At 34.1% G+C, this 23,004-nt stretch overlaps 1 protein-coding gene across 28 annotated transcripts in view; it reads right to left on the reverse strand.

The window, feature by feature from the left end:
- The window catches only part of NRXN1 (neurexin 1), a 1,145,126-nt gene that overhangs the window by 647,488 nt on the left and 474,634 nt on the right, over positions 1–23,004 (reverse strand). For all 28 annotated transcript variants that reach the window (XM_031655576.1, XM_031655575.1, XM_031655556.1 and 25 more), the window contains one exon: positions 10,843–11,281. In XM_031655576.1, coding sequence (XP_031511436.1) covers positions 10,843–11,281 — 439 coding nt within the window. The remainder of the gene's footprint in view (positions 1–10,842; positions 11,282–23,004) is intronic.

The following is a 23,004-nucleotide window of genomic DNA, read 5'->3' on the forward strand; positions in this document are numbered from 1 at the left end:
ACACACACACACACACACTCTGAAACAAATGTTTAAAAGAAAAAAAAAATTAACTCTATGGCCTCTGAAGCACTTTGATATTTTATGTCTCATTATGTCGTTTTATTAAAACAAATGCTGGACCATCAATGGATTTTCACACCAGCTAAAATGTTGTAACCCACGGTACAAAAAAATAACTAAATAAAAAACAAAAACAGATTTAAGATTTAAGGGTTACTATCATAAAAAGTAAGTTTTTCCCATAGTTCCTTATTGTCCCTTTGAGAGACAATTTTAGAGTTCTCATAGAAAGAACAAGCAAGCCAGGCATGGTGACTCATGTCTGTAATCCCAGCACTTCGGGAGACTGAGGTGGGTGGATCACCTGAGGTTGGGAGTTTGAGACCAGCCTGACCAACATGGAGAAACTCCATCTCTACTAAAAATACAAAATTAGACGGGCACGGTGGTGCATGCCTGTAATCTCAGCTACTCGGGAGACTGAGGCAGGAGAATCGCTTGAACCCAGGAGGCAGAGGCTGCAGTGAGCTGAGATCGCACCACTGCACTCCAGCCTGGGCAGCAAGAGCAAAACTCCACCAGAAAGAAAGAGACAGAGAGAGAGACAGAACAAGCAACAAAACATGCGACAGAAAGAAAAGGGAATTTAATACTGCCTTTAACTCAAACATAATCCAAGAAAGACTAGAACTTAAATTGAGCTCTGGATTCAAAGTTAAGGAGACACATCAGGCAAATGGATGGATCAGATATCAGTCACTGGAATATTATGCAAATAGACACCATAGGATGAAGAAAATAGGGCTGAAAATCAAGTACTATTTTATCTATATGCTTTGCTAATCTATATGAACTTGTATTTTAGAAAATCTTTGTAAAAGAGATGGCAAATAATCAGAAAGTAAAGAATTTAATTCAAGTGGGATGGAAACAATTATTTTTATATTTTGAAAATTCATGGAGTAAACATGGTTTGAATTAATAATTAAATTTCATGACTGAGACAAACGCAAATAGAAATTTATATTTTAGCTTAAACATGTGTCCTGAAATAGGTACATTTCCAAAAAGGGATTTGAATCCCAGATCTCCTTAATGATTTTTACTATGGATATGAATCAAAGGACATACTCACCTAGCAAAAGAGTCATCACAGAATCTGAATTAGTTTAAACCGATTTAACTCATACATATAAGCATAGTGAAATTTAAATATTAAGGTTCCCGTGTGCTTATTTTTTTATAATTGAGTTATAAAATCAGTGGTTACAAAGAACACATCAAATTAATATTTAAACCTGGTTCATTGATAATTGAAGAAAATTGAGTAGCTGCCAAACTCTATATATCAATGGAAAAGGAGAATTTTCCAAAGGCCAAGGTAAATAAATGTTGTAAATACATTTTTAAGAGAAAACAAAAATCTGAATATATTAATGGGTCATCCCTCTATCTTTTTCCAGGAACCACAAATATTGACATGTTCTTTTTTAAATAGTTGGATTCTTTCATACATTCTACCCCTTCTACTATATTTATGTTTGAAGTTTCTGGTAAATTAACTAAAAGTTTTATGTAAATATTGTTACATTAAGGCTGCCAAAATTGGGGAACAGTAGTCATATTTGATAAATTATCTAGATCAAGTTTTCATGCTTCACTATTTAAGAATCCAAAGCACCCTGCTATGCTATTTTACCTTTTAAACAAATGAGATCACAACTAAAAACTAAATTATTTGTGGACATACAACTTTTATAATTTTAATGTAGAAACTGCATTACATTACATTCTTATATTTAAAGCTGTTTTTTCATGACATATGCAAGAGGTAAAATGAAGTTAATAAGCAGACAAGGTAATATTTATTTAAGAATATTCATAAACAAGTAATAAATTTATCTTTCATGTAAAATCATATGCAAAAGTTAAAAAAAAAACTGTTTAAAACACCTCTTAGTTATAAAAGTGGAAATTAAATTTATATAGTGAGGTAGTTTTTCGTTACCTATTAGTTTCCATTAACTTTTCTATCCAATTTTTATTGTCTATTCTACTTCCATAACGTTAGTTTACAGGGTGAGAAGAAACACAGTGAAGGTGAGATTTAAAATAAGTTAAGTTGATATCAAGAGTTAAATTACTTCAAAAGTTTAAATTACTAGGAAATGAGGAGTAAAAAATAGTGCGCTGTAATAGGGAGCCCTTTTTCCTGGTGAGAAAATCTGATGTTCTAGCTCTTCACATAACTAGCTAGCAAGCTTAGCCAAAGGATAGATTCATTAGGCTTCAATGTGGCTCTTATGAAAAATAAGGAAATTCACTAGATGGATTACTAAGATTTCTTTTTGAATAAACAAATTTTAAATTACTGCTTAAGTGAATTGTTTAAATTAACGTCAATTTTACCTATACATAATTCTGCTCCACCTGTCCCTATACAAACGAATCAGATTTCACAAAGTTACAAATTTACGTGCCAAATTCCTAGTCTAATAACAAATTCAAACTTGATGAAAAAGGCACACCATAAGTAATAAAAACAGAATACAACATTGACAGTAGGGTATAATGTAAAATGTAAAATATATAATTCTCAGAAAATAGTTTTAAAAAAGAACCAACACATCGACAATGGGTATTTGGTGACAGTGGAATTATGAGATTTTTTTTTTTTTTAAATTCTGTCTTTTTTAAGACCAATGTCATCTATGAGGTTTTTTTTTTTTTTTTTTTTATTTTTTTTAATTTATTTATTATTATTATACTGTAAGTTGTAGGGTACATGTGCATAACGTGCAGGTTTGTTACATATGTATACTTGTGCCTTGTTGGTGTGCTGCACCCATCAACTCGTCATTTACATCAGGTATAACTCCCAATGCAATCCCTCCCCCCTCCCCCCTCCCCATGATAGGCCCCGGTGTGTGATGTTCCCCTTCCCGAGTCCAAGTGATCTCATTGTTCAGTTCCCACCTATGAGGTTTTTAAAGAAATAAAATTAACTGTATTTGAAAACAAAAATATACCATCTTAATATTCTGCTCTCTGCTTATTACCATTTGTTTTCTGCTTACTTGATTCATCTGTGAGCTGGGAACTTCAGGAATTAAATTAATATATGAAAACAGAAATCTTTTGACAAAAATTTAAAAGTTTAATAAAGTGGTATTGGCAAGAATAAGGGGGAAAGGGCACGTCAATTACTGTAGATAAGAACATAAATGGAAACAGCAGTTAGTAAACTAACCTGTCATTATCTTTCAAAATTAAAAATACAATTAATCCAGCAATCTCAATTATCACATTGAATCCTAGAGATATTCTGATCAATATACACAAATATTTCATGTATGAAGGCATTATCTATAAACTAGTTTAAAACAATGAAGGCTTAAAAAAGTAAAAATTTAAATGTTCTTCAATAGAGAAACACCTAAATATTAGTATATTCAAACTAAGGTATGTATGGTGTCACTACAAAGAATGGCACAGAAAAAGCTCTCTGTAAGTTTTTGTCACATAGTAATTGGTAAACTATAATCTTGGCTATGGAAAAGAGGCTGTATAATTATTGTATGTGTGTGAACATATTTATAGATATATTGATGCCTAGAAAAAGACCTGGGGATTTTTCAACGCCAAATTATTTTAGTGGTTATCTATGGAGAACAGAGTAAATTGATGAGGGAAGTGTGCGGTAAGGGGAAACTGTTTGCTTAGGTAGTTTTTGAACAGCCTGAATATATTCACCAAAAGCATGTATGTATATATTAAACACATCATTCATTACACAAATGTACATATATAAACACACATACACATTCATAGCAATGTATAGACACATATACATTTTAAACATGATCATATACAATGTTGGAAGGTTGTAAATATCAATCAAGTAACATTCTGCAGCAATTGAAATATTATTTTGCAGAAGTTCCACAGATTTTCATTCAGCATTCCACACTAAGGGTCACTAGGTCTGAGTGTGGTCAGTTAACTGCCTATCTCCTTAGGGTGCAACTGATGCCATTGTCCAGAGTCTGCCCCTTAGCTAGGCAAGCCCAATGAGGAGATTTGGTAGATTTTCAGAGGGCGGTTTCATTTCCCAGGTTTGACTGATATTTACTAAGTTCATAATACCAATGTATAAAATAAGAATGCCAAGTTATTAATTTCCTCTGAGGAAGTACCTATCACAGGACATGAAATACTTCCCATGTAGCTCTGCCAATATGGATGTCAATTTTATAATCAAATATTACTTATTCATTTATGAGAAATTTACTTGTTACAGGAATGTGAATACTCATATGCACTCATCCCTCGGTATCTGTGGAAACTGGTTCCAGGATCTCCTGGAGACACCAAAATCTGTGGATACTCGAGTTCCTGATGGCTTAGTATTTGCATATAACCTATGCACATCCTCCCATGTACTTTAAATCATCTCTGGATTACTTATATCTAATACAATGTAAATGCTACATAGTTATTATACTGCATTGTTTAAGAAACAATGACAAGAAAAAATGTCTGTATATATTCAGTGCAGACCCAATTTTTTTTCCAATTATTTTCAATCCATAGTTGATTGAATCCACAGATGCAAAGCCCACAAAAAACAGGAGGCTGGGCTGACTGTATATATAACTGGTCTATTTTCTCCCTCCACTCTTAAACAGACTTACAATGGTAACTAAATGTTAATCAAAAGAGTGTATGGGGAACATGGATTCTGAACAAGAAGAATGCATGAGATAAGGAAATGTATAGTAATATTGGCCTGGGAAGGCTTGACACCCTTATCTCAATGAAATGACCTGCCTCCATCTTTACAGCGGGGATGAAGCTGTCAAATTCGCTAAGCAGTGTTCAGATGATCACCGCTAATATTTGCCCCTGTGAGTTTCTTTTCTTTAGATATGTTAATACATTTAAGTTCTACAAGCCTGGGGACCTAGCTCAGGTACTTCTGAAAAGCTCTGCTCTGAATCTTTGCTTATGATTCCATAATTCCCAGAAAACAAATTTTGTTACTTAGATAATCTTGAGCAAAACAGTATATGGTATCATATTAAACAGATAGCCTGAAAATTTATGTTTATATTCTAACTGCAATTATATAATATATATAATATACATGTTAACAAAAACTGAAGGAAAATGTACAAATATAAAAAATATTTTGAGTGTGGACAAACAATAAATGACTTTTTTTCTATAAACTTCTTCAGAATAAATAAATATAAACATTTTAATACAACTCAACATTACAATTTTAAGCAAAATTGACCCATCTGGTCATATGGTCAAAGAAGTGGTAAATTATTGGTAAGGTATTTTGGCCTTTCCTTTGATGAATAGTGGTTTATGGGTATGGATATGAAACAAAGTATTATAAATGCACTTAAAATTACGTCAATGTATGTAATAGGCTACTAGGCAGAGGCATAGGAGGAACGTTAACAGTCAGAGGGCAAGTTTAAACAAGACCTAAGCGGAGAAATTGTCTAATAGTTGTTCAAGTAGAAATGTTTAAGTGTGGTGATTCATGAATGGTATACACAGAAATCAGTGCTGGTGATAGATAGCTAGAAAGTGCTGTTCACATCAAACAGTGATTACTATAAACCTCTAATTATGTGCTCTGGAGAGAGCCTTGTGCCTTTCCCACTGTAATTTCTAGTTCTTAAACGGGAACTCTATGACTTCAATTCAAATCTCAATGGCTTCTTAGCTGTTAAATGTAGGCTTACCCTTGAATAACCGCTGATACAATCTGCTGTACCCTGCTGTACACAAGCCAACTTTGACAAGAATAATGAGTTTTCTCTTTGATTTCAATGTGTAATGATGGTTTACAAAAAAAAATAAAAATAAAATAAGACTGGCAGTTTGCTATAAAAATACTTGAGGGTACCCTTGACTGAGCCAAAGAGCTTAACACAAATTTAAACAAATTTGTGCCCAAGAAAACAATCATTAACCTCATCCTAATTGTAGGTCCTTTCACGCTTTAGCTAAATACCTGGGCAGCTGTTTTGTGTTGAGGGTGGGACCAGAAAATAGGCAATGGGGAAATCTGGAAAGAGGGAGACTGGTTTAAAAACAACAAAAACAAACAAACAAAAAGTTCAACTGTAAGTCCTGCAAAAATTACAAAGTAATGGGCCTCTTCAATCATATTTATTAACTCTAGTGATTTAGGCATTTTGCCCTGTTAGTAGCTAAATTATCCACAGAGGATATCTACATTTTGCAGCATTTAAGTCATCCATTCTGATTCGCTAAGTCATGCCTGCACTTGGTATGGTTCCTCCTTTGCTAGCTTAGTGCAGGATCTGGAAGTGCCATTTATGGCTCAGCCCACTTGACTTTCCACGTCGCTGATCCTCTAGTGAGCAGGCAGTAGAAGAAAGTTGCACTGCACATAAAGAACAGCTATAGCCAAGCAGAATTAATCAAACTGTGGAAATTAGAATGATTTTTCCCCATGTCTCAGATTGGAAGAAGGAACATATGTTAGAAATAACCTGTTAAAATCAGTTTTGCCAAAAATGAGAAAGTTCTAGAAAATTACACATAAAGGCATTATCTCTCATTGAATAAGGGGTTCATATACTCTTTGCAGTGAACTAAAGACCAAAGAACCAAAGGGAAGGCCACCAGAAAGATGGACATCCTATGTTCTTGTCAAGAGCACACTTACTGTGGCTGCATATCCCAGTCCTCAGAAAGGAGTTACCACCTTCTTTCTTGATGGATTTTCCTGCTACCTATATGTCTGCAAAATGATATAGGGACCTCATGACCTAAGAAGGGATAGAAGTCCCGTTCTCATAAAAACTTGTCATTTTTGTTTACACATTCTCTAATAATTATTTAACTTTCTCAGTGGGTTATTTCAAACATCTGGGCTTGGAGGATGGTGGTGTATTAGTAAGAGAACACCACCTTTTATCCTATATCATATAAACTGTTTTCAGAAAGTAATGTAATTTAAACAAATTCTTTAACTTAAAAAAGTTGCATTTACAATTAAAAGAGTGCCATTATTCTCCAAATGTAAAAAAATGATGCTGCTATTTTTTTTTAGAACATTAGGGGTTGTTTGGCACTGTACTACTTACATGTTTTTATTCTTTAGTTTTTCTTATACCAAATATATACTGAACAACTGCTATACCCAGGAATGTACTAGAAACTGTGGATTAAAAAAAAATACAATTTTCTCTATCTGGGATGGAAATTATGAACCTTATAAACTGGTAATATTAAAATTAAATCATTTGTGTCCACCAAATATGATTTTAACCCTAGTTCTATCCCAAAATAACCACTACTTATATTGGCTGCAAATTAATGACCATAATGGTCTCATTATATTTCTATTTACTTTAGTATGGCCAACCAATGGTCAACAGCAGAAAGAACTGCTCTTAGGCCTGGGTTCCCTTTACTTTAATAACAGAGATAATAAGGCTTTTAAAATATTGAGCTAAGGAATATTCCAGGCAAATCAACAGATATGGCCTCATTATCTGTATGTCAGAAAGGAGCCCATGTTACCCTCTTGTCATAGCAGTACCCTTCCTCCACATTATATGAAAAATAATTTTCCTAGAGCCCCTGAATATAACTGACATAAAAATGGGTAAAATAAATTATTTCATGAATTTCCATGTTTCTTAGTTTTAAGTGACCTATGAATCTTAGTGTTTCACCAGCCAAATCAGAAATATCCTTTAAGTAAAATAAAAGCAAGTATAGTCATTCATTCAATTTTTAAAAGGCTACTCCATACCAAACCAATGCAGTGTGCAAATATGGAACTTAATTAAAATATTATATATATAAAATATTAACAGCTGCAGCTATTAAAATTACATTAAACTCCCTTGAGCTAGGCTAACACAAGATGAGCTCTCTCTCTCTTTTTTTTTTTTTTTTCCAATTTAATAAAGGACAGAACTTGGCTTAGTGAATGAGCTTTGGTTTTTATATTGTTTGTTCCAATTCACTAATCTGAAATTTTAATCACATAAAAGTACTTTACCATCAAAACAGTACCAAGCATAGTAATTTGATCTTTCCATTGGATTCCAAGAATAATCTCATGCTTTGTTTATTTTCTTCCTTAGATGCAAATAACACTTCCTTAGAATGTGTTTCTGTTCTTCCCATACAGAATTGAGCTTTGTAAATTAAAGTAGATATCATCTACTTTTGACCTTCTCCAATGACGGTACAAATAGAGTAATTAATAAATTCTTGGTAATTTGGATGAATTAAAGAGCTTAGATAGAAAAAGTAGATTTTATTCTGCTTGAAGATTACAGTATTTATCTGAGAATTAATTAGATTGCATCAATATTTTCTCCTTATAATAAGAAACCTCATAAAATATTCAAAATAATTTTGTTTTCTGTGAGTATGTGTATATGCGCATGCGTGGCATATATGCATATATGCATATATATATGCACATATATATGCACATATACATGTAGAGAGAGACATATGCACACATATATAGACACACATACAATTTACATAGAAGAAAGACTGGAAAGAAATATCCAAAAATATAAATCATTGTTTTCAAATGAATAATGAATACTTTCTTTTTTCTTTTACATTATTTTGTATTGACTAGTACTTTGAATTGATCATGTATTACATTAATATAGTTAGAAAATACCTCATTTCTAAGTGAATGAAAAGCAACTGATTTGATGTTTGGTGTTTTTTTTTCTCCTCTGAACTTTCAGAAGATACCCTTTTAATCTGATATGGGTTGTTTTGTCTTGTTTTGCTGTTTTTAGACAAGGTCTTGCTCTGTTGCCCAGGCTGGAGTGCAACGGCATGATCATGGCTCACTGCGGCCTGGAACTCCTGGGTTCAAGCGATCCTAAGTGTGGAGATTACAGGTGTGAACCACTACTCTTGGAATGTTTTGTTTTAAGGTATTATAAAATTTGACTTAAAATATCTCTTCTTGAAAGTCATTTTCAAAATTTTATTCTAGATCTATCTTAAGTCAAATTATAGCATCCACAAGCTAGTATTTCAAAGCACTAGATTAGCCCATGCCCCCACCACATTAAAATTCTTCTGCTTGAAAGTTCATATGTAACAAATTAACTGCTATCTCTGGCAGAGATAGGCTGGAGGGAGTCAGAGGGGAACACTTATCATTATTGTTATATTTTTGCATTCCCATCAATGAACTCTTGTCAGCTTAAATCAGAAAGAAGGAGAAGGGGGGGGGGGGGGGGAGTTGGAGGAGGGGAAGGAGGAGAAGGAGAAAGAGAAGAGGAGGAGGCAGAGGAGGAGGAGGAGGAGGAAGAAGAAGAATAATAAATGGTAATTTAATTCTTTGTAGACTTCTTTAGGAAAGTGAGAATATTTAGGGAGACAAAGTTTCCAGAGAGGAATGAATCAGAAACACAGTCTCTGATATATCTGGGAATCAGAGCAATGGGTTCTGACCTTCCTTCTCTCCACACTCACTCCCAACTCCTTCTCAATTTCCATATATTCTATTTCTTTATTTTGTTAGCTAAAAATCATATTTCTAAACAGGCAAGCACAATCTTCTTGATCTATAAACAGCAGAACAAAAAAGCAGGGATAAGAGGAAAGTAGAAAATAGTTCAGTTGCAGAGAAACTGGGAGTAAACAAGCACCGAGGGAGCCCATGCAAGGAGGGTATGAGCAAGAGAGTTCAGCCCCAGGTCTTCAACAGGGCCCTTCCGAAAGACAATGGTTATCACAGATTATATACAGATAAAAGAAACATTCAGCTTCTTTTAGAGTTGGCTGGGGGTGGGTGAAGTAAAGAAGGAGAGTAGATAGGTCTAAATTTAGTTATCTTCTATTATAAGATCATTTGATTTATGTATGAGTAGGACAATCAGAGCATGGGAGCCTGGGGTGAAGAGAATTAAAGAAATGTAGTTGTATACTTAAAACAGATTTCTCTCTCCCTCTCATCTCTCCCTCTCTGTCTGCCTCTTTCACCCTCTCTTCTCTCTCTCTTCCTCCCTCCTTCCCTCTCTTTCCCAGGATTCCCACAAATGTCATTTCTGTTGCCTGGATGATTCTTTCCCCTCAAAGCTCATATTATTCAACATACTAAGCCCCCTAAAATACTCCCAAATTTTGCTGTAAGTGTGATGTATTTGGGGAAACTTTACCTGCCACCTTTACCCCTCCTCCCTGAGAGAAATAAAGTGCAGCGACAGGAAGCAGAATGTTTGCTGGTGGAATTCCAAATACCTTTCATCAGAAAGGGAAGCAGTTTGGAAGGGCAGCAGAGCTTTGCCACTGTCCTTGAAATGCTACTCTATTGATTAAAGTGTTTTTAATACCATAGACTCATCCTAAAGTGTTCTGTACCAAATTAAGGATTTTGTGTCTGGATCATTCTAATTTTTTTTTCATATGTTATATTTGCCACTTTGAGTACCTGCAAACATCCAGTAACATAAGAGAAAACTGGGAATACAAAAACTTTGAATTTTTTCACTTGCTAAATTCAAGACAAAATTTTCTGCAAGATTTGGCATTTGATTACCCAATAAAAGTTCATTTAAGAAGCTATTCTAGGAGACATTTGAGCATTTGGGCTTTGATGCCCCACTATGATGATGAATTAGCTCTTCCTGATTTTTATATGGCGTGAAACAGAAGCAATATCAGGCAATTTCTTTTACTCTAAAGAAACAAATGCAGGAAATCTTTAATATGTCTTGGTTTTCACTTTTAGGAATGGCACGGGTGGGTGGGGTGCTCTGCCAGATAAACAGCATAGAAAAATGATAACATTACCTGACCGTCCATCTCTTTGGAAATCCACATGATACCATTCTCCATCATTCACTTTCTTCAACAGGGCTTTTATTTTTATAGTACCTGACCCCATGTCCAGGAGGAGGTAGAGGTGGCCATCTAGCATCTCAATAGCAAAGAAGTCCACCTTTATCATCTGTGGGTGCTTGGCATCTTTTTGATGTCTTGGCTTGCCATGGCTAAATAAGATGAGGCCATTTGGTTCTGTTGTACGGAAATCAAATGATATGGAGCCTGTTTTCTTTGCATTCCATTTAGGCAAAGAGATGAAAGACTCTGGGGTTTCAAAGGTGATTGGGTCTAAAGTTGCAACATTCTCACATTTAAATGCCACCACTCCATGGATCTTCATCTTAGGATCTCCTTGCTTGGCAAGTCGAGATAATTCCAGCCTCACATCATTATTTTTATACACAACCTGTGGGCAGAGGCAGAGGACAGCAGTGAGAAACCAGCGTCCATATTTTAATATCTGAAACTTGTCATCAGCTCATGTAACTTGCAAGGACAGCATAAAAAGGCACACAGCATTTAGTTAATTTTGTTGTATAAAGGCAACATTTTTCAGGCAAATAAAATTCAAGTGTCAATTCATAGAACAATAACCATAACAATTTAATTCAAATAATGTGTGTGCAGACGCACACATGCATGTGCATATACACACAAACTGCTTGTATTTAACTCAAATAATTAAAAAATCTGCATATATCTTTAATTTCATGTCTACATTAACATGCTAAGACTTGAACTTATAAAAGCTATTTTTTTCATAGTTCTCTATGATGTTTTTAAAATTAAATATAAGCATTGACGTTATTCAGTTTTCCCATCATTAAAGCATTTGAAATTGGATACCATTGTATACCAGTCCCCTAAAATATTGGATCTCCTCTATTATCTATATATCTGCTGTGGATATTAACTTTGCAAGATAGTCACAATAAGTTAAAGCACAGAACAGCCTGATATTTCTCAGCAAAAAATAAATAAATATATATATATATATATACATATATATATATATGTGTGTGTGTGTGTGTGTGTGTGTGTATGCATATATATATATATAACAGAAAGTCCCAGACCTGCATCAGTACCTTTGAATACTGTTAAGTAACGTGACACTGCCACATGTAGAATATGGTGCTTCCCCTCAATCTATTCAACCTGTGTTACTGGTGATCCATTTCACTTTTAATTTACACAAATGTTGAGCAAGGGTTGTCTTGCACTCTCATTTTCCAAGGCACTTCAGTGAAAGAGGCCGGGCACTTCTGAGTGCTTGTTGATGGTCCTAAGGCTTTTTGGATTCCAATTAACACATTGGATACATTCACTGACAGGGTTAATGATATCATACTTTTGCTATCCCATCACGTTAATAAATTCAAAGATATTTTGACATAAAGATAAAGAGAGAAGGACACCTTTTCTCTACAAAAGGCATACAGTGGATAATCATATTTCTAAAATACATAGACCATATTGACTTAAGGGTGAATTAGTTATCTAGGTCCACATAACTATCTAGGTTCTTTTAAGAAGGGACTCTATAGATTTCAAAGCTCCCAAAGTTACTAGAATCTAGATTTATTCATTCACATGTAAAAATGTACATATATACACACATATATTATGTATACGTATACACACACATGCATGTTTTGTTTTTCATTTTTAGGAATGGCAAGGGTGTTAAAAATAAGACAGCCTGTATCTAATTGGTGCTATGAAGTCAACCAAGTCAACACAGCAGTTATTCCAAACCCATGGCCAACTGAACCAGCAGATGACTGATGAGTTTCCTGATAGGATTTGTTAATGGATACTTTATTTTTCAGAGTAATTAAGAGTTCATGCTCTCGTATTGGACTTCCTGAGTTCAAATTCTGGCTCCAGATTTACTGAACTGAGAAATCTCTGTAAGCCTGTTTCACTCCCTTAAAGGAAAATAATACTTCACATAATTATTATTAATATAATAATTAAATAAGAAAATACATATAAGTGGGAAAATCTACATAAAGGCATTCATTCCAATGCCAAGCACACTGTAAGATTTAAATAAATATTAACTACATAAAATACATGATAATAAAAATCATCGCTTTATCATCATCTAATAGACATAGATTTTAGTTCTAAATTTATCCATGATAAGAAAACGTATAGAAATTAAGCCCACACATATAATGGGTTTTCATACATTATTTGTGCCAACTGAATAAGTCACATCTTTCCAATGCTGGGCCTGGTGTTTCAGTTTACCTTTATCTTGAAGAAGGATTATAATAAAGAACATGATATCTCTTATTCTTTGAACAAATATGTACAATGGTTTAACAAGCATCTATTGACAACAAAAGAAGAGAGAATGAACTTGAGCAATAACAAAAAGGAATTACATTAATTCTTAAGAATATTTTTTTTGAAAAGAGAAAGATCTATTAAATCTTAGAAACATTTATTTAGGAATGCCTTTCTTTGGCGATCTTTAGAGGCAGGGAAAATGCTTTTCAAGGATGATTTTCCAAGTTTTATCGCTTCTCACTGTGACTTTCATGCAACTCAAACCTATATTATTTTTCCTTTTTCCTATTGATTTATATTCTAGTATGTGGGCATTCTTTTGATACAGATATTGATCAAGAATAAGTATTTTCAGACCCAAATGATGCTTCTGTTGATCAATGCTAACACTCATACCTATAATAGAACCACTGTAATAGAATTGAGTGTTTCTGACATGAACAAGTGGGTTTTATCCCTGGTATATTGTCTCTTGAATCTGACATCAGCCACCATAAAGTTGAAGAATGAGGGGCAGTCTAAGTCTGGGCAAGGATTTCAATGAGACTTAATCTTATAACTGAATCAGGTGTCTTGGTGATGAAAAGGTTCAGGAAGATGTAAAAAAAAAATAGAAGTAGGGATAATTCCCTGGGTAAAATTTCTTAAGGTTAGCCATGCATCTCTCATAAAAAAAGTATCTCCACCAGCATCAACACTTTATATGCTTTATACTGGCAAGAACCTTGCTCACCACAGCGCAGCACCAAGATTAGTAGCTGGCACAGAGTAGATGCTCAATAAATATTTGTTTATAGTTGAATAAAATTCTTCCTTCACCTTTTCAAACCCATTTCCTAGATTATAGGCTTTTGTAAATAATAATATTTAGACCTACAATTAAAATACAGCAGAATATGATATTGCGGACCAATCTCATAAACTAGTTACTATTTTGCCCTATTTCTCGAGGAAAAAGCATAAATTTATGTACATATCCAGTGCATAATTGACAAGCTGGCCCATGCATTGGGAAATTTCATCTTGAAACACATTTTGTGGGGTATAAATTCCTTTTAGAATGAAGAATGCCTGAGTTAAAACTCTCCAGAGGTTTATACACAAAAATATACACTGTGCTTCTCCTCAAGATAGTTCTTGTAGGAAAGAACTATCTCCAGATACAATAACTATGTCTTTCCTACAAGAACTGTCTTGAGGAGAAGCACAGTGTGTATTTTTTTTCTTCCCATTTTGTACACTTTGAAAGGCTGCTCCAGAAAATGGAAAAGCAATTTTGCATTGGTAGGCCTATGGCTCTCAGATTTATACTACTATTTCATCTGATCCAGATTTTATAATTACCCTACTTTTCTAAAGTTAGACCTACTCTTAAAATGAACTGAATCTAGTTCAATTAGAATAATGAGTAGCTAGTAAGTATTCTAACTCTTCTAAAAATTCATGTGTAAGCTATTTTTGCTTCCTTCTGAAATAATGTGGCACTCGATCATGGGAACACCTTAGAATTATTCATACATCTTTTATTCTTATGTCAAAAGTTGCAATTTACATGTTTCACTTTTGAACACATTTCTATATACTGTATCATCATAACAATTGATGATATTTGTGCACACTCATTTGCATCTGTTTAATAGAACCAAGTTTTCTTTGGGGACACTGATTTTTTTTTTTTTTTTGAAGAGTGATTCAAAATGTTGAATTTTACTTCCCTGCTGCATGGGCTTATTTTCCATTTCCTCAAACATTTGTTAGAATTTTTAAAGTTTCCCTTCCATGTTAATATGCAAGAATAGGGAGTAATATGTTTGTGTCTTCACATTCCTAGAGCTCACCTTTGAAGAAGACAATCACTGAGTATTATCATTGATCTTAAAGATAATCCTGAAAACATGACAGCAATGCAGAGAAAAAAAAAAATAACTTAAACAATAGGAGCTTAATTGTCTGCATATTAACTTGGTTCAATCTCAAAGCTATTACTAAGCCAAGTCCCTAACCTCTCTCTGTCTCAGTTTCTTAATTTTGGAAACTGACATCTATAAAGGAAAGGCATGCCATATCTATAAATTCTTGAGCTTTTTTACCCTTAATTTGTGTGATTTGGGACAGACATAAAAGATGCTCTATGGTTCCTGCCCCCTTTCTGGCTTTCTCCAGTTGCGATTTTTGATGCCAGGATATTGTTCTCTACTTTCAGGTATACTGAAACATGAATCCATTAGTAAAGAGAATGTTCACTGCATCTTCAGGTACACAGACATGCCTCAAGGATTATATCTGTCTAAGTTTTGTATAGATGGTGTTGAAGCACTGGTAACTGATAAATAAGGCTCTTTCAACAGAGTGGGAGTATGTGAAATTCAGTGTGAAAATATTTGCCACTCAGATAATGACTTTTTAATATAAATATATGCTTCAGTTTGGAAATTACAATGAGGGTCTTAACTTCATTAACATGCATGGTGAAGACTCTTCATTCCTTAACTATGGTAATATGCAGGATGGTGAAATAAGCACCAAAGTTGGTGTTATTTAGATATTTAGACTTTGTTATGACTCTCCCTGAGAGAACATGAATGGCTCATATTTTAATCTATCTTGGTTTTCTCTTTCATATTTGCAGATAATAAGGAGTGAGGCCTAAGAATTTGATTCTCAAATCAGATTTCAGAGAGAATTCCAGCTCACCCATTTGCAAACCTGTAACCTTGTGCAAGTTCCTCAACCTTGCCAAGTCACAGTGTTTTATTCCTAAAGGACAATGATATCTACCACATTAGGGTTACTGTAAATAATAAATTATATTTTAGTTAAAGTGCTAATAATGGGTCCTAGCATGGAGTAAGTGCTCAAGTAAATATTCACTGTTTTTATTAATATTATAAATAACACTTCTTATTCTTACATTGAATGGATGGAGCTACACAATTTAATTGTCATAACAAAGGCAACAGCTAAGAAGGTAGACAGTAGTTGATTGCTCTCATATTTAAGGGAATTAAATAGTGCTGAGATCAGCAGGATCAAAGGTACTCAGCAGAATGGGACTTCCTTTTTCATGCTGATATTTACATTGCAGTTAGATGTACACAACAGGCTTTCTCTGTAAAGTTCCTTAACTAGAAAATATACATAGTAGGCTAGCTAACCTAGGAGTTGTATTTTCAGCCATGAAAGGGTTTGTGGTATCTAACAACATCAGCTACCACTATCACCAAAGCCGCCACAACAATCAGTTAAGATTTACCAGTTCACTTTCTGGCAGGTCCTGTTACAAGAGTTTTATATATATGAATGTGTTTAATTCTCATATGCATCCTAGAAAATAGGTATCATTATTACCTATTACCATAATGTTACCTGGAAAGTAAGTAACATTATTCTATTTTATCAATAAATACCTGGAGGCACAGAGCCATTGCATGTCTTTCTTCAGGATCATGTCTAATCCTGTTTGAATATCTAATGACGTTAACCTCAAACTTTATCTTTGTTTCAGCAGGAAATTTATTTTCGTTTTGTAGCTGCTAAGTAGATTCACAATCAAATAGCTGTTTGTCACCAGGCAAAACGATAACCTTTCAATGAGTTACATGTGCATTCTAAAAACCAGTACTTTTCCTTCATTTTTTCTCATTAAAATATCTCTTAAGTGAATCAAATGTCACCAGTAAGTAGAGGAATTTATTGTTCATCTACGGATTAAAATGTCCCTTCAAGTCCAGTGATAGCAGAAGCCTATTTCTGTTTCCAAGATGATATTGTAGTTTTTCAACAGGTATGTAATTCAGAATGTAAAAAATGTATCTTAAAAGTCTGTGCGGTTTAAGAATTATTTAAGGGGACTGTTGCTTTAATGCTTATTTTTGCTTATTTGCTTAAAATGCAGTTAATGCTTTTACTCTATTAAGATCAAGTGAAGGCTCGGCGCGGTGGCTCACGCCTGTAATCCCAGTGCTTTCGGAGGCCGAGGCGGGCGGATCACGAGGTCAGGAGATCGAGACCATCCTGGCTAACACAGTGAAATCCCGTCTCTACTCAAAATACAATAAATTAGTCGGGCGTGGTGGCGGGCGCCTGTAGTCCCAGCTACTCGGGAGGCTGAGGCAGGAGAATGGCGTGAACTCCGGAGGTGGAGCTTGCAGTGAGCCGAGATTTCGCCACTGCACTCCAGCCTGGGCGACAGAGCGAGACTATGTGTCAAAAAAAAGAGTGAAAATATTTATTTCAAGTACCTGAATTTAATTATTATTTTCACCTAGCTGTGATCTTTCTAGGCACCATCTCTTTATATTACTGCACTGTGTCAAAATACAACCAGGAACTAGGCAGCATGTGAAAAGTACAAGAGCCATCCAGTAAGTAGCAGGTAAATTGCATTTGCTTTGCCATGATCTGGGTAAGAAAGAGCTCAGAAAAGGAAGTGCAGCATATTACAACTTTCATCCCCAACATTAACTTATTTATTTTGAAATTATGTTTCAGTTCTGACACTTTCAATTCAATCAGATATGCATCTTTAGACACATACTATGGTAGGATACTTAATCAAATGCAATTTTACTCACTCCCCTGTGCATATGCCTAGTTCCATAGAACATGTTACAATGAAAATAAACTAGTTTAATAAACATAACAAAATAGATGTAACAAAATATAAATACATTGACAATATTTGATAATTTCAAAAAATTAGAAATGTGGTTTAAGCACAAAGATGTTCCTACTCATTTAGTATCCAAAATGTTTTGGCCCAAAAGCAAATTTTAGCACTTATAAAGTTGGCACACTCCACGAAAAAACGCTATAGCCTTCAAAAATTATTATTTTATGATCAAATAAAAGTAGAAAATTAGATATTTCCCTTCATGTTCCTGCCACCATGAGGAGACAATCTTAAAAGCAGAATAGAAGCAAGGTGGTCACTTTTTAAAATCCTTGCACCCCTTATTGCTTTATCTTCCACCCAAAATCAAGTTTCTTATGCTATTCACTTTCTTACACTGAAGGTCTAGGGCAGGACATGATTCTAGCAAAAATGTCAAACAATGTAGAACTTAACTGACCAAGAGACTAATAGGATTTTAGCTTATCTGGGAATGTCACTCCATAGAAATTTTCATGTGTAGCGTGATATGTCCACAGGAGACAGGTGGGCATCCAGTAGAGTACATACAACTGTGGAGTGGCTGCAGGAGGGCTAGTGGATAGGGAACAGTATAGAAAATGAACAAACCCTGTACAAAGTAGTCCAATGCATGTTTGTTTGTTTATTTATTTATTGAGAAGGCATCTCACTCTGTCGCCCAGGCTGGAGTGCAGTGGTGCAATCGTGCAACCTCTGCCACCCAGCTACAAGCGATTCTCCTGCCTCAGCCTCCCGAGTAGCTGGAAATACAAGTATGTGCTACCATGCTCAGTTAATTTTGGATTTTTAGTGGAGATGGGGTTTCACCATGTTGGCCAGGCTGGTCTTGAACTCCTGACCTCAAGTGATCCACCTGTCTCAGCCTCACAAACTAATGCATCCTTAAAAACAATTCTTAGCAGTAAGGAAATTTAATTTTAAATAGACATACATAAATAATTTTGAAAAATAAGAGTGTTTTGGGAAGGCAGCAAACTGATCTTTTTTTCCCCTGATCTAATCTGATTCAAAGATCATGTACAGAATATTTTCAATGAAATATGTTCCCTTCTCCAAACCCAAATACCAAAACCTGTTATAAAATGCAAATCAAACTACAGTAGTATAATTTATCCACAAAGGCATACAACATTTCATTTAAACAACAACAAAAAAAGTTAAAAATTGGAGAGGGAAAAAACAATATTTTGTTTATGCAACAAGGAGAAAAATATTTTTGCTTAGTCTCAATTAAATACAACCAAATATATCCCATTAATTAGGGGAAGAAAAAGGAAAAGAAAACCCCTCCTGCTTTGTCCTTCCTTCATTCCAGCATTCAGTGAACTGCTTAAAGTTACTGAGACAACATTGGGTGCAATCTGCAAAAGTTACTCATGGGAGTTGAAAGACTGAGTTGTCCTTGGGTTAGCAGCTCTATTTATGAAGCTTTCAGTGAATATGAGTATGTAGCAGAATAACCTGAGTTTCTCTAAATAGTTATGTCTATTTTCCTCACATTAGTGATTCAGTAATGCCTTTTGGAAATAAATGGAAAAATGAACCACAAATGTCAGTAATGTGAAGTTTGAGCTGAAGATCTTTTTAAAATACAAATCGCAAACTTGATCAATTGTCTTATTTTCAGATGAGGAAACTGAGGCTTAGAAAGGACAGGTGGCTGTCCAAGTTGGCATCAATCTCTAATCAAAATAATGTATTGGGGACTTCAGTGTTCAGTGTTCTTTCAACTTTGTGTTAAAAAAGAAAAAAGAACAATGAACGAACTCTGCCATAGGTCCAGGGTTATGAGATGCTCTTAAGCAATTACAAATGAAGAGCAGCTCACTTTTTAGCAACATGACAGAAAAGGAACTGGAGCTTATTTAAAGGTGACTCAAACTTTAAAACTCTGTTAGCTTCATAATAAGTTGATGTTCAAATACAGAAATAGAAGTTCTGAGGGGGGTAAAAGTTGCAGTAATTTCCTCCAATGATAGCATTTAGAAAGACACTGAAGAAGTTAACTAGAATCAATAAACTTGCAATGTTCACTGCTATTTTAAAAGAAAGTGATGAAGATACTTTTGGCATCAGTCTTTCATGATCTTGCAGAAAGTTAACCCACCATAACTCGGGGTTCAGAGCTACTACTCCAAGCCAGCAGATACTGCTAAGAAAGCCAGCATATCTGCTTTATCCAAAAACTTTTCAATCTCCTGCTAGTTCCAATGGGGGAAATGTAGCCACTATTATTGTTATTTTATTAGGGGAACATATCTTCCCATGTACCAAGAAAATATATTTGAACTGATAATAACAAAACAGTGACACTAAATGATGTGTCTATATTACCCAATGCATCTTCTTTTGTGTCTCCAGCCTCATAAGTTCAGTGAATTTCATCCACCACTGAATTTCACATTTTTCTAAGGAGGCAGACATTAGTATAAGTATATACCATTTAGTGTGTGTGTGTGTATATATATATATATATATATATATGCATGTATTATAGATAGATTAGATAAATATATGATAGATAGAGATAGATAGATAGATAGATAGATAGATAGATAGATAGATAGATAGATTTCCTATATAGTATGTCCTTTCCTTATTGATTTGCAATTACATACTATCTATTGTCTTGGATATACCGATGTTCAATATTTTAATCTATTATTACTTTATGATCATGTTCATCAATTTTAAGCTTTGAAAAAATTTCTCCAAGAGAGATTGGATAACCATATAATTTCATGTAAAATATTTATTACTTGATTATATTTATGTGTGTGTATATAATATATGTATTATTTTTAATCCATTGAAAATGTTATCTTCTGTTTAAGGTGAAAATCCAAATTGACTTGCTCCACAAATAGTTATTTGAACCAGCACATTTTTTGTCCTTTTTTTTCTCTTACTTCAACACTCAGGGGAACACAATTTTTAAACAATTATTTTTCTGATTTGTAAGGCCTACCACATATTAAATTATTACATATATGAGATTCTATGGCTGAGCACTCAATTCTGGTTTATTGATGTTTATTTTTTCTTGTTCTACTTCCATTTCACCTAATTGTCACAGCTTTATAAAATATTCTAATGTGTGTTAGGCTCCTTCCAATCAACCAACCCATTAACATTAATTAGCTTATAATGTTTATATGTTATAAACATTATAAACATCTCATGTAGTTTCACACGTTTTTCCTTATGAAGATCTGTTAATAAATTATCAAAAAATACAATCAGTTTATTCACTTCAATAAAAATAGCAATCATAGAATATTTTTAAATGACCATAGCTTATAAACTTTTTTGTTTTCTGTATTGACAAAATAAATATATATCACAAGTTGCTTTGATCTAGCTTTCTAAAACATAGCAGGTTATACATTCAAATTTACTTAAGGGGACTTTACAATAGACCAAGGAAATTATATCTTGCTTAGAATTACATTCCTGTTGTTATAATTATTTGCAAAGTTATAATGCATAAATGAGTTTTATAATTTTGATTTTATCAGACCAGAGAATCTGGCCTCATGCCAGAACAATAACTTATTAGTTGGAGGATAGATATACAACTACAGAGATAGATTAAATCAGAAAGAAAACAACAGCAACAGTGAATGTAGTTGTAAGTGCACTAATTCTATTCCAATAATCATAGGTCCTGGTAGAGTTCCTTGCAGTAAAACACCAGGAGTAGGTGGCCAGTATATTGGAGTTTTCTGGTGAATTAGATGAATTATTCTCAGTGAAGAAGAAAGTGGAGCGACCTCAGACTCCACTTTAATGGTGGCTCTCTTCAAGAGGTGAGGGTACTTGCCTGAGGTCACACCGTGATTGTTCAGACTCAGTCAATAGTGAACAAGATGGAATCTGAATGTTGGCCTCCAGAGCCTGGAATGGACTGCTTAATTTACCGGTTTTCTTTGTATGGACTGTTTTTATGACGGTTAATTTCCCTAAAGCAATAAAAAACTGTAAGACTTCTATGCTTCCTCAACCTGATGTTTCAAGAGCTGGTTATTCAGTTTGTGGATTACCCAAATTGCATGAATCCCCTTTCTTTCCCTGGCTGCCTGCCTTTACTGCTCAACCACACATCCACCTAAGAGCCTGCAAAGGAAACAGGAAAAGGTGGCATTTATGACAGCCAGTGCTGATGTTTTTAGCACCTGCAATGAGAACATTTTTCAAAGTAGACTTGTTCCTGAGAAGTTGTGTAAGTCTGTTCTATAATTTTTAATTTGATAAAACAATGTGTTATAAGATTTATATTTACACATATTCAAACAGTCCCAGGTTTACAGTCCTGCATTTCTACATAACTAGTTGTACTGCCTTGGCCAAGTTGCTTATTCTTGCTGAAATAATTTCCTTCTTTATCAAATGAGATTATGAAAACTTATTTTGCAATGTTATTTAAGTACATAAGCACTTGATCTTGGGTACCTAAATAAAGGGTAGTCATTGTTGTTGCCATTATGATCTTAATTGTGTAAGGTCTTAAGTGTTAAGATCTTAAATGGTTAAGAGGGGAGTGTTCATTATTTAAATCAGTAAGTGACTACTATTGAAAGCAAAGAAGCATTCTGTAATCACACTCAAATCTTAATGCTGACATAAATACTTTTCAAATTTCATAATTTTATCTCTTATCTCTCTGAAACTACATTTTGACTTTATCTGCTAAACAAATAGTATTTTTAAAGTAACATTTTTTATTTTAATTTTCTTACAGGCATATAATTGACAGAATGAGGCAGTCTGTATAATGATACTAAATTGATGGAATTACAGCTGGATGCAAATAGTTGTTTTATTTAGCTTATACTGGGTGGGCTAAGTATACGACCTTTTCTAGGTTTGCTGAAATATTGAACACATGTAACTGTTGTTCATTTCTCACTAAAAGGCCTCTAAAAGTTATAGAGATCCCAGGTTGAGAACTGTTATTTTTCAATTATAACTGCTAAGCAGTAGGGTATTTCTTTTTAATCTATTCTTTAATTATTTTCTTTGGAAAGTCCCACATGATTCAGATGTCAGATGGGTTGTGCTTTTTGCCAGGGGTTGCTTAGTTAACTGTTTATTTAATGAATGGGGTTTTATGTGCTACTGAATTTCTCATGGCACACGTTAGAAAATTTTTGGCAGCATTTAAATTGGAGAAC

This window comes from Papio anubis, chromosome 14 (assembly GCF_008728515.1).
Source record: "Papio anubis isolate 15944 chromosome 14, Panubis1.0, whole genome shotgun sequence".
Lineage (NCBI taxonomy): Eukaryota > Metazoa > Chordata > Mammalia > Primates > Cercopithecidae > Papio > Papio anubis.